General features: G+C 40.5%; 1 protein-coding gene across 5 annotated transcripts in view; it reads left to right on the top strand.

Annotated features, from left to right (window-relative positions):
- Positions 1 to 218: 218 nt before the first annotated feature.
- Positions 219 to 12,249, top strand: part of ppp4r4 (protein phosphatase 4, regulatory subunit 4) — a 118,591-nt gene continuing 106,560 nt past the window's right edge. For 2 of the 5 annotated variants that reach the window (XM_029631592.2, XM_029631588.2), the window contains exons 1-2: positions 333 to 1,574; positions 3,528 to 3,601. In XM_029631592.2, coding sequence (XP_029487452.1) covers positions 1,470 to 1,574; positions 3,528 to 3,601 — 179 coding nt within the window. In that variant the 5' untranslated portion in view covers positions 333 to 1,469. Of the gene's footprint in view, positions 1,575 to 3,527; positions 3,602 to 12,249 lie in introns of all 5 variants that reach the window. The other 3 variants (XM_065008830.1, XM_029631591.2, XM_065008831.1) reach the window with 2 other exon arrangements.

The following is a 12,249-nucleotide window of genomic DNA, read 5'->3' as shown; positions in this document are numbered from 1 at the left end:
GATAATTATACATTTACTCGGACACGTGGCGACCCACCATTAACAGGTATGCGACCCATTTTGGATCGTGAGCCATTACTTTTTAAGAAAGGCTGATCTAGACCCAAAACGTAAAAGCAGGTAACTGCATTTTCACATTGACGTACAGATGACGCTAAAGGCCGACCAGAGGCTTTGCTGAAATTGTATTATATCAGGGTTTTTTCAGCGCAAAAAAAGTATACAAGTGTGGCAATTTTCACGCTTCTATACCAAATCGAACTATTTTCAATCTTTTATAGCTGGTACTGGACTAGAATTTGATGAGAGGTGCAATACGTTCTTTCAGCCAGGCACTGTAGCATGTCGTCGCCATGGAAACCTCTTTAGTCGCTGCAGTGCGTTTCCATGGTGTAAACAGTATGTGCGTGTGCGTGGATTATGTTGAACGTTACAGGGCCGAGAGAGAGATTTTCAAGGTGTCTGGCAAATGAACACGTAAACTATAACATCGTGTTGTTAGCTTGGAGTAGAGCTATATTTTTCTGTTGTTGATAGTAATGTTTTTAGCACAGCGAAAGGGCATAATCTGCTACTCACTTCACTTCAGTTAAACTCCAACCTGGCTAGCTAGCTACAGTATTAACGTTTTCGCTAGCTAACGTTACGTTTGTAGGCTAACTTGAATCTTGATAGGTAACAACTGTGGGTAGATGGATTTCAAAGCTTAGCGTTGGTAGTTATGTTGTTGTGAGATAGCTAGCTAACGTTAGCTATTTTGGCAAACTATTTTTCGGTTTACATGTAGAGTTTTGCTTTGGCTAAGTCTGTCTCAGCTGTTTATTAGTCAGCAGCAATGAATCACTTTCATCCATCGAAAAGGACTTCATCATTCTGTCACTTGGAACAGGTCGAAACTACTCTAATATAGGAAGTGAACTTGGAAACATTACTTCTGCTATGAAGTACTGTAGCTAGCTAGTTATTTCAAGATAATAAACGACGTCTCTAAGTGCACCAGGGAACATTAGCACGCTCGTAGGTCGTGTTATTCTAAAAAGCTAGCTAGGTAGCCAAACCAAACCAGTTGATGATGAGAGCTTTTCGTGGGAATTGAGTGCATCACTGTTTGCGATAGTAGGTGACAAGGTGGGATATTAGGTGACATCTCACCTTGTGAGATTTAAGCATAACTACAGCATTTTTTTCATTATTTAAACATAGATAGAAAGCTATCAAATCAGAGAGGGAGATGATCATGCTTTTCGGATGTGCTTGGAACTAACGTTACTCAGCATCATCTATCACCACTGCTACCCATCAAGTTCCAAGGCAGTAACGTTAGCTAACATCAAATAAGCTTTCTCGTGGGTGGATCAGCTTTCCCCAAATCAAAGAATTCATCTTACACATTCACAGTTTGGAGCCATGACCATGACAAGGCTTTAACACTTGCGACAGCTGTTCCAAAAAGGAGACTAAAAACACAGATGTTCGTCAGCAAAATGACTTTGAACCAGTCCAGCCTGTTTGGTCAGGTAGACGATCTACAAGACTTAACATTCATCGAAAGACCTATACGCAGGAGTCTAAAGGTATTTGACAAGAAAGTGCATAGCTAACGTTATGTTTGAAATATTGATCTTCTACTATTTGTTCACTATATTCCGCGTGATGTTTTGTATGCCTTTTTCTCAGAAAATTGTCTTTGTAGAAATGTAATTGAAATAATTTCACACATCACTAAAAACAGGATTATAGGCTATGATTAGATATTCTGATATCAAAGCCTAGGTTTGTTAATGTTACGAATAGCCTATATGTATATGAAAATGTATATGTAGCTATGTTGACAATGCTTATTGTCACCTTCATCTGTCATTTGTATTTTCCTTTTCTTTTTAGTTATGGTTCTGCTTTATTACAGCAGAACATAGGCACCTGCCTACACTTAGCCATTATCATGACTTAGCCTATATCATAACTTTTAGTTCTTCGCACAAATAGTCAATGGAACATGCTATCGCACTGTAGCCTGGCGACACGGCAGCGACAGTTATCATTTCAGCATCAGTGTAGGCTACCCCTGTGAAATCGCTACTTGCACGAACCAAAGCCGCGTTCAAAACAACTGGGAATTCGGAAATCGCCGACTGTCGACGTCAATGCGTTCAAGACAATTGGGAACTCGGGGGCTCCGACTGGGAAAATCGTTTTGAACGGTCATCCTACTTGGAATTTCAAGTCAGGAACTCTGGCCGCTTTCTAGAGGTCCGACTTTCCGACCTGAAGATCACTGACTTTATGATTTGACTTAGTTTTTTTTCACAAGTCCCAGTTGTCTTGAATGGTGCTTTCCGAATTCCCAGTTGCTTTGAATGCAGCAGAAAACACTACAAGAACCGACTATGTAATGGGGTTGCCCACACGTTTGCTTTCTCCTGTGACGCAGCTTCTGTCAGCTGTTTGCATCACTGGCTCTCTTTCTCCCCCTCACTTGCCCGCTCCTCCACTGCGGACAGTATCTGCAGAACAGTCGAGGATTTCCTCTCCATCAAAAATAGTCACCCTCCTCTATGCTGTAGTTCAGGGGTTGGCAAGAGGCTGCCCGCAAGCATTTTTATTTTATTTTAAATTCTCCCTGCTGTAGTTTGTGGATCCTCTTGGTGCAAATGTGATATTAAAACATGGACAACCTTAGGGAATGTATAAAGGGTTAGAGTCCCATCTTTCTCCTCTTCCTCTCTTTAAATACTTGTTAGGCTGACAGTGAGGTAGTGAGGAAAGGGTTAGTCTACTTTAACTATCTTATTCTGTATGCATGGCTGCTGCTTCAGAGGTGGGCGTGTGTTTTCTGTGCTCCGCTTTCTTTTTTTCTGTGTCGAGGAGGATCCAGAGTGAGGCGGCTCAGATAATGAGAGAAGCTTCAACGTAAGAGACTACGCACACACACACCCACACTCCCCCTGGTCCCCCACGCACACTCTCCCACGCAAGCAAACAGGGACAGAGAGAAATAACTGCAGTCAGTCTGTCGTGCCTCACTGCAACCCCCTTACTTATGACTCGCTGAGTCAATTTAGAACCATGATCAGAATCCTGTCCAGCCCTCACCACATCAACCCAGAATTTGCCCCCCTCCTCCCCCACTCAAGTCTGGGTAAACAGGTCATTACTAGTACAATAGGATGCCCAGTCACAGTGGTAGAGCCAGTGAAGCGACAGACGCAGACAGAATGTAGTTAACCTTCCCTCCCACACACACACACATTCACATAATGGAGTCCCTTTGCACACAATGGTTGAATCAACATTGTTTCCACATCATTTCAATGAAATGACATTGAACCAATGTGGAATAAAGGTTGAATTGACGTTTGTGCCTAGTGGGTGAGCATCCTCATAAGTTACTTAGTTATCGATTTGAGCGGCAGCACAGTGGTTTTGTAGATGGCGACGTGTCCTTTATAAAGTTGTCCAATGTCTGTTTTTATTTGGCTTGAACTGATTAATCTCTCATTATCTTCTGTCTACTGTTCTACTTTCAGACTGCTGAAGAGATAGAGAAGCTGACCGTGGACGAGGATTTGAATGACATTGAGCGGGCGGTCTACCTCCTCAGGTAAAGGGGAATGGAGGGCTATTGTAAGAGACCACAGTCATTTTTAATCACAGTCTCTAGACCCTTATGAAAATGTTTTGAAATGATTGAATAGGTGTAGCCGAAGTAATGTGGTCAGAGGGCAAGGTGGAGCTATTATCTGATGTCTGCAATAAACATTAGCTCAGGGGTTTCGTTCAATTTAGCTTCCGACTAACCAACCCTCATGAACCGGTCAACAAATGGTTAAATGTTTACCAAGCAGTAAAATGACAATACCAACAGAAAATACTCTGCAGGTGTACAAAGAAAGGACATTTTTCATTAAGAGTTTCATCAAAACAAGCAACTACAGCAAGCCTATTGCCTTAGTCAAAAGGCTATAGCCTATATATGAACATGCAACTGCTGTAAACATTTGCCAAAATGCAATTTGCGTGAAATCACAGTTGTGAACAGTAGGGTTGGGGGGGTATCCAGATTTTCATATCGTCATACAGTCCTTGTCTCATCCCAGGATTTACAGTATTACTGGCTTAGTACACAAGGGGGAGCCCATTGGTCGTCTATTACCAGAATGCTAACAAAATTAGCACAAGTAATAGTGAATTTCCATAGACAGGGCAAGAACAGATTATTAAAAAAATGCAAGGAAATAAAAAGAACTCATCCAAAGGGCCTTGACTTTTCAAATGCTGCAGAAAGTTAACACATTAGGATGCCACTTCACTTTATTAATTCAGCCACTTACTTAGATAACTAGCAAGTTTAAATTAGATCGATTTTGACGCATGGAAAAAATATAAAACGCCTAAGAAATATCTTGCTGCTTTTTGTTAACGCAGATCTAAAATGCCTCTTATTGTAATTTCTGCTCAGCATCAGAGAAATGTTGTGCTTCAGTTGCACTTCTCCACTCAGATGAGAATTTACAAATGGAAATTCTATCAACACCACTCTGACTTTTCTCCGGTAAAATGCTAAATTAACTTCAAGCGAAACATTAGGAAATGTAGCTGGCTACATTCTTTCTATGATAAATATTAGAAATATGATAGCCATGCATTGTCTTTGCAAAAAAATACCTTGCCTTTTCATTGTAAGATTTCTAGCGTTGCACTTCTGTTGTCATCTGATGACAACAGGAGCTGTGAGGGGAACGGCACCTCAGTACCTCCAGGCTCTGATCAGGCCCTACACCCAAACAAGGGCACTGCGTTCATCCACCTCTGGCCTTCGCCTCCCTACCACTGAGGAAAAAGCCCAGTTGCCTGGCCCCCCCAATGGTGGAACAAATTGAGTCAATCACCACCTTCCGGAGACACCTTTCTTTAAGGAATACCTAGGATTAACTTCCCCTGAAAAGATTTAGATGCACTACTGTTCCACTGGAGGTCATAAGGTGAATGCACCAATTTGTAAGTCGCTCTGGATAAGAGCGTCTGCTAAATGACTTAAATGTAAATGTAAATGTAAATCTGATGAAAATGAAGCTATTTTTTGCTGAATTTGTTGCGTTAATGTGTAGTTGCATGTCCCTGGTCACTCTATTGAAGCAAAAAAACACTGTTCACTTTCAATATAAAATGCGACCCCTGTCAATACACAGCTGGACTCACCTTCTCCCACTTTCCCCTGTTGTGCTATTTACAAACAAACACTTGACTGGATCAACTGTTCTGGGGAACTATGGTAAGCTTCATAATGTGACAGTGTTCTTCATTTCACCTATCAGCTTTATCTCCTAACGTATTGCACAACTTGACTGCAGGTATTTACTGTAATAGTAGCCACAAATTTGAACATTTATTGAAGAAATTCAAATAAATAGTTTCAATGGTATTGAAATACGATCCCGTGGCTATTGCCAAATACCACAGTATACGGTATATAGGGTACACCGCCCAAGCCTACTAAACAGCACACCTTAAGCATGCATTTCCATAAGTGACAGAGACTCTTAGAAAGAGGGGGATTCTAAAAGCAACAACTATGATGGGTTGCTAATATGACTAGGATTGTGCCTTTGGCTTCTGGACAATGAAAGAAAGTTCATATGAAAACCAATAGAACAGGAGAGAAATGCTGGTTAATGGCAAGAGGAAGTCTCTGTAAAATAATTGCCTCCACGTTTCTATGGTTGGATTTTGGCTAGGCTACTTTGAAGCAAGGGAAGACATTCATCATTATTTGAAGTAAAGTAAAACGTTCAGGTTTCAAACAATTATACTGCCTCAAGCTCACATTGCGAAGTGGTGGGTGACTCGCTGATAGCATGCCTACCGTTGACTATATAGCCTATGCACTCAAATGGTGAATGGGAGTAGCACTTTAATTACGAGTTGAGATTGAGAAATACAAATACTATCTCTTTTTAATCGTGGCCATCAAAACAGTTTTTAACACGCGATTACATTTGGAATTGTTATTTCCGCTCAATGACTGGGCTTATAAAAGCACATTTCACTCTAGTACCAGCTTTTTGAGGAGCTGCTGTCTGACAAGTGATGGGCCATTCCACTCCTCAAACTAGGCTCTGTATGCTGTGCATATGTGATAAGATACATGACGACTAACAAAAATACACACATGCCAATTTACTTCCTCTAAATTATGCAAATGATTCTATAGACCGATTGCAGGACCGGTCAAATTTATTTTCGCCAACTAACCAATTAACAGTTAACCGTTAACATCCCTACCATGACCCCATTTTTATATCTCTCGCGACCCCATTTTCTAATCAGGTCTCAACACCTACAGTTGAATTCAGAAGTTTACATACACCTTAACCAAATACATTTAAACTCAGTTTTTCACAATTCCTGACATTTAATCAAAGGAAAAATTCCCTGAATTTAGCTCAGTTAGGATCACCACTTTGTTTTAAGAATGTGAAATGTCAGAATAATAGTAGAGAGAATGATTTATTTAAGCGTTTATTTCTTTCATCACATTCCCAGTGGATCAGAAGTTTACATACACTCAATTAGTATTTGGTACCATTGCCTTTCAATTGTTTAACTTTGGTCAAACATTTCGGGTAGCCTTCCACAAGCTTCCCACAATAAGTTTGGTGAATTTTGGCCCATTCCTCCTGTTGAGCTAGTGTAACTGAGTCAGGTTTGTAGGCCTCCTTGCTCGCACAAGCTTTTTCAGTTCTGCCCACAAATGTTCTATTGGTTTGAAGTCAGGGCTTTGTGATGGCCACTCCAACACCTTGACTTTGTTTTACTTAAGTCATTTTGTCACAACTTTGGAAGTATGCTTGGGGTCATTGTCCATTTGGAAGACCCATTTGCGATCAAGCTTTAACTTCCTGACTGATGTCTTGAGATGTTGCTTCAATATAGCCACATAATTTTCTCGCCTCATGATGCCATCTATTTTGTGAAGTGCACCAGTCCCTCCTGCAGCGAAGCACCTCCACAACACGATGTTGCCGCACCCGTGCTTTGCGGTTGGAATGGTGTTCTTCGGCTTGCAAGCCTCCCCCTTTTCCTCCATACATAACGATGGTCATTATGGCCAAACAGTTCTATTTTTGTTTCATCAGACCAGAGGACATTTCTCCAAAAAGTACGATCTTTGTCCCCATGTGCAGTTGCAATCCGTAGTCTGGCTTTTTTTATGGTGGTTTTGGAGCAGTTGCTTCTTCCTTGCTGACCGGCCTTTCAGGTTATGTTGATATAGGACTCGCTTTACTGTGGATATAGATACTTTTGTACCTGTTTCCTCCAGCATCTTCACAAGGTCCTTTGCTGTTGTTCTGGGATTGATTTGCACTTTTCGCACCAAAGTACGTTCATCTTTAGGAGACAGAACGCGTCTCCTTCCTGAGCAGTATGTCGGATGCGTGGTCCCATGGTGTTTATACTTGCGTACTATTGTTTGTACAGATGAACGTGGTACCTTCAGGCGTTTGGAAATTGCTCCCAAAGATGATGTGGAGGTCTTCACATTTTTTTCTGTTCTGAGGTCTTGGCTGATTTCTTTTGATTTTCCCATGATGTCAAGCAAAGAGGCACTGAGTTTGAAGGTAGGCCTTGAAATACATCCACAGGTACACCTTCAATTGACTCAAATTATGTCAATTAGCCTATCAGTAGGTTTTAACGCCATGACATAATTTTCTGGAATTTTCCAAGCTGTTTAAAGGCACAGTCAATTTAGTGTATGTAAACTTCTGACCCACTGGAATTGTGACAGTGAATTATAAGTGAAATAATCTGTCTGTAAACAATTGTTGGAAAAATTACTTGTGTCATGCCCAAAGTAGATGTCCTAAACGACTTGCCAAAACTATAGTTTGTTAACAAGAAATTTGTGGAGTGGTTGAAAAACAAGTTTTAATGACTCCAACCTAAGAGTATGTAAACTTCCGACTTCAACTGTAAGGGGAACGCTGCTGTAGCTAATGAACATAGGAAAATCCCTGTTTGGACATCTAGGCTTCAAGTTGCCAAATGAAAATGCCTGACTGGACATCTTGGCTACAACTTAGTTGCCAAATGAGTCGCATGGAGAAGTCTTATTTGTTTGGAAAATGTGGGAGTTTACAAACCATTGAACATTGTCTGTCATTCCATATTGATTGTGTGTCGAGTGGTCCATCTCTGCCACTGCAGACCCAACATTCGAATCTGCATTCTCCTAACATAACAACACACTTGAGTCAACTGTGGCAAGTTCTGGAGCAAGAAGCTAGCTTGTCGCTTCTTGAGTTCTCAGGGAATGTGTGGAGATCACTGTGCGATCCTAAGTTAGCCGTCTGCTAGGCCTGCATGTGTCCCCTTCTAATGACCTTGATTTATTTGGAGCTCTGAGTAAGACATTGGATTTATAGGGGATCAAGCAGCATAGCTGTGAGAAATCCTATTGTATTTGTTGGCGTTGGTTATTATTATTGTTCTTCCGTAAGGGGAAATTCAATGGTAAGCTCAATCTGAGCATGAAAAAACGAAATAGCTAATTTCCTAATTAAACTACTTTCATATTTAATTGAATGTGTGTATTTTGAAGTACAGACTATAGTTGGCCTTTATATTTTCCAAATGTTGTGTTATTGTTAATACAAGGTAGGATACAAAGTCTCAAAGTAAGGTTTTTCAGTCAACCATATTTAATAGCTTTTGGCAATGGCTCACAGAACTTGTTTTGGTACTTAACCTGTCCTCCTGTGTTTCTGACGAAGTCAGAAGGTTAATGAAACAATATCAAACACATTTTAGTCCATTGAGTGCTAGTATAGAATTTTACAATCTAGTAAAGATAGAACGCTCATTTGGACAGGCGGTGTCACATCCTTAACATTTTTGAAAAAGGTTATTGTAGATGCATTTAGAGTATGAATGTATTCCCATTTTCTATGCAAAGAGAACTTTCATCAAGGGCTGAGGGGATGTGTAATTGGTTGCCTTTCTATCTTTGTCAGTACTCCTTCTAAGTGTAACGGATGTGACTGTTACATACGCTTCATAAAATGATTATGGACTCACTAGTCAGCATCACTGCATAACGCGATCATAATAACATGTTCATGCACTTCCTACTGTTTCCGAAGTGTGTTTATGTTCGTAAGCTAGCTAGCTATCTTAATCTATCTCTGTGAGTGATCCGTTACAGGTGTACGCACGTTCTCTTATGAACTGCAATGATGCGTTGTTCTGCTAACCGGAGCATTACATGTGATCACATCACATGGCATAATAAAGGTCTTAAATTCATAAACATAATTAAGGTCTTAAACTTTCACCGGTCATGCTGAGTTTGTTTACTTCCTGAGTAAGCACGGGTACCCCCCAGTGCGGGTACCCCCCACAATATTGTTCAGTATCTGTGTGGCACTTGAGAAATTACCCTTTCACATAATTACAATGAAAAATAGTTTAACCCTTCATAGGAAAGACATTAACATAATGAAGTATGTCAAGATATAGTAGAGATGAATGAGGAATAAGTGCAGCTAGCTCAAATATGGAAATTAAAGTATTAAAAAAAATGTAAGTATCAATTTGATGTATTTAATACCATTCCACTTATTCCGTTCCTGTGGAGTATATACTGTACCGTGCATTCGGAAAGTATTCAGACCCCTTCCCTCTTTCCACATTTTTTGTTACGTTCCAACCTTATTCTAAAATAGATTAAAACAAGAATACATCCTCATCAATCTACACACAATACTCCATAATGACAAAGCAAAACAGGTTTTTAGAAATGTTTGCAAATGTATAATAAAAAAAACAACAGATGCCTTATTTACATATAAGTTTTCAAAACCTTTTGTCATGAGACTCGATATTGAGCTCAGGTGCATCCTGTTTCTATTGATCATCCTTGACATGTTGATTAGAGTCCACCAGTGGTAAATTCAATTGATTGGACATGATTTGGAAAGGCACATGCTTGTATATATTTGTGACTTGTTTCAGGAAACTAGGTGTATGTCGCATGTTTTTTGGCAGAAATGCCTTCTGGAACATTCCACTAACGGTCCCCAAACGTAGCTGCTGCTCACTCCGTCTGCTCGAAAATTGATAAATGTTTAAAAGTAAGGCCCGCATCCATAGAGACACATAACAGCTTTACTGGTAGTACTGCTACTACCAGAGGTACTACACATGCACCTGTTGATGACACGGGTTGTTCTGCTTCCACGAGCTCATCCACTGCTAGCATCAGTAATTCTACATTTGTTGTTATCCTAGCCTACATGGACACTGACAGTTGTGAATCTGATGCAGCCGAAGAGCTACTGCCCCCTTACCCGGGAAAGCACCGAACTACATTGATTTGGGGTTCACTTATATTGGGAGTAGTGCCTTTCCTCAGCCACAGTGCATATGTCCATATGTGCAAAAGTACTATCTCACAACTCAATGAAACCTTCCCTCTTGCGCAGACATTTTAAAAACGAAACATGACCATTTAGAAAAATAAGCCACTGGAGTTTTTTGAGTGAGAATAAAGACAGTTTTTGAGTAGTAAGACATGTATAAAAGCAACAGATACAGTGCCTTGCGAAAGTATTCGGCCCCCTTGAACTTTGCGACCTTTTGCCACATTTCAGGCTTCAAACATAAAGATATAAAACTGTATTTTTTTTGTGAAGAATCAACAACAAGTGGGACACAATCATGAAGTGGAACGACATTTATTGGATATTTCAAACTTTTTTAACAATTCAAAAATTCAAAAATTGGGCGTGCAAAATGATTCAGCCCCCTTAAGTTAATACTTTGTAGCGCCACCTTTTGCTGCGATTACAGCTGTAAGTCGCTTGGGGTATGTCTCTATCAGTTTTGCACATCGAGAGACTGACATTTTTTCCCATTCCTCCTTGCAAAACAGCTCGAGCTCAGTGAGGTTGGATGGAGAGCATTTGTGAACAGCAGTTTTCAGTTCTTTCCACAGATTCTCGATTGGATTCAGGTCTGGACTTTGACTTGGCCATTCTAACACCTGGATATGTTTATTTTTGAACCATTCCATTGTAGATTTTGCTTTATGTTTTGGATCATTGTCTTGTTGGAAGACAAATCTCCGTCCCAGTCTCAGGTCTTTTGCAGACTCCATCAGGTTTTCTTCCAGAATGGTCCTGTATTTGGCTCCATCCATCTTCCCATCAATTTTAACCATCTTCCCTGTCCCTGCTGAAGAAAAGCAGGCCCAAACCATGATGCTGCCACCACCATGTTTGACAGTGGGGATGGTGTGTTCAGGGTGATGGGCTGTGTTGCTTTTACGCCAAACATAACGTTTTGCATTGTTGCCAAAAAGTTCAATTTTGGTTTCATCTGACCAGAGCACCTTCTTCCACATGTTTGGTGTGTCTCCCAGGTGGCTTGTGGCAAACTTTAAACAACACTTTTTATGGATATCTTTAAGAAATGGCTTTCTTCTTGCCACTCTTCCATAAAGGCCAGATTTGTGCAATATACGACTGATTGTTGTCCTATGGACAGAGTCTCCCACCTCAGCTGTAGATCTCTGCAGTTCATCCAGAGTGATCATGGGCCTCTTGGCTGCATCTCTGATCAGTCTTCTCCTTGTATGAGCTGAAAGTTTAGAGGGACGGCCAGGTCTTGGTAGATTTGCAGTGGTCTGATACTCCTTCCATTTCAATATTATCGCTTGCACAGTGCTCCTTGGGATGTTTAAAGCTTGGGAAATCTTTTTGTATCCAAATCCGGCTTTAAACTTCTTCACAACAGTATCTCGGACCTGCCTGGTGTGTTCCTTGTTCTTCATGATGCTCTCTGCGCTTTTAACGGACCTCTGAGACTATCACAGTGCAGGTGCATTTATACGGAGACTTGATTACACACAGGTGGATTGTATTTATCATCATTAGTCATTTAGGTCAACATTGGATCATTCAGAGATCCTCACTGAACTTCTGGATAGAGTTTGCTGCACTGAAAGTAAAGGGGCTGAATAATTTTGCACGCCCAATTTTTCAGTTTTTGATTTGTTAAAAAAGTTTGAAATATCCAATAAATGTTGTTCCACTTCATGATTGTGTCCCACTTGTTGTTGATTCTTCACAAAAAAATACAGTTTTATATCTTTATGTTTGAAGCCTGAAATGTGGCAAAAGGTCGCAAAGTTCAAGGGGGCCGAATACTTTCGCAAGGCACTGTACCATTAATGAGAAGGGGCTAGAA

Source organism: Oncorhynchus nerka, linkage group LG24, assembly GCF_034236695.1.
Source record: "Oncorhynchus nerka isolate Pitt River linkage group LG24, Oner_Uvic_2.0, whole genome shotgun sequence".
Classification (NCBI taxonomy): domain Eukaryota; kingdom Metazoa; phylum Chordata; class Actinopteri; order Salmoniformes; family Salmonidae; genus Oncorhynchus; species Oncorhynchus nerka.
Note: the sequence above shows the minus strand (reverse complement) of the source record. Positions and strands in the feature narration are given on the sequence as shown.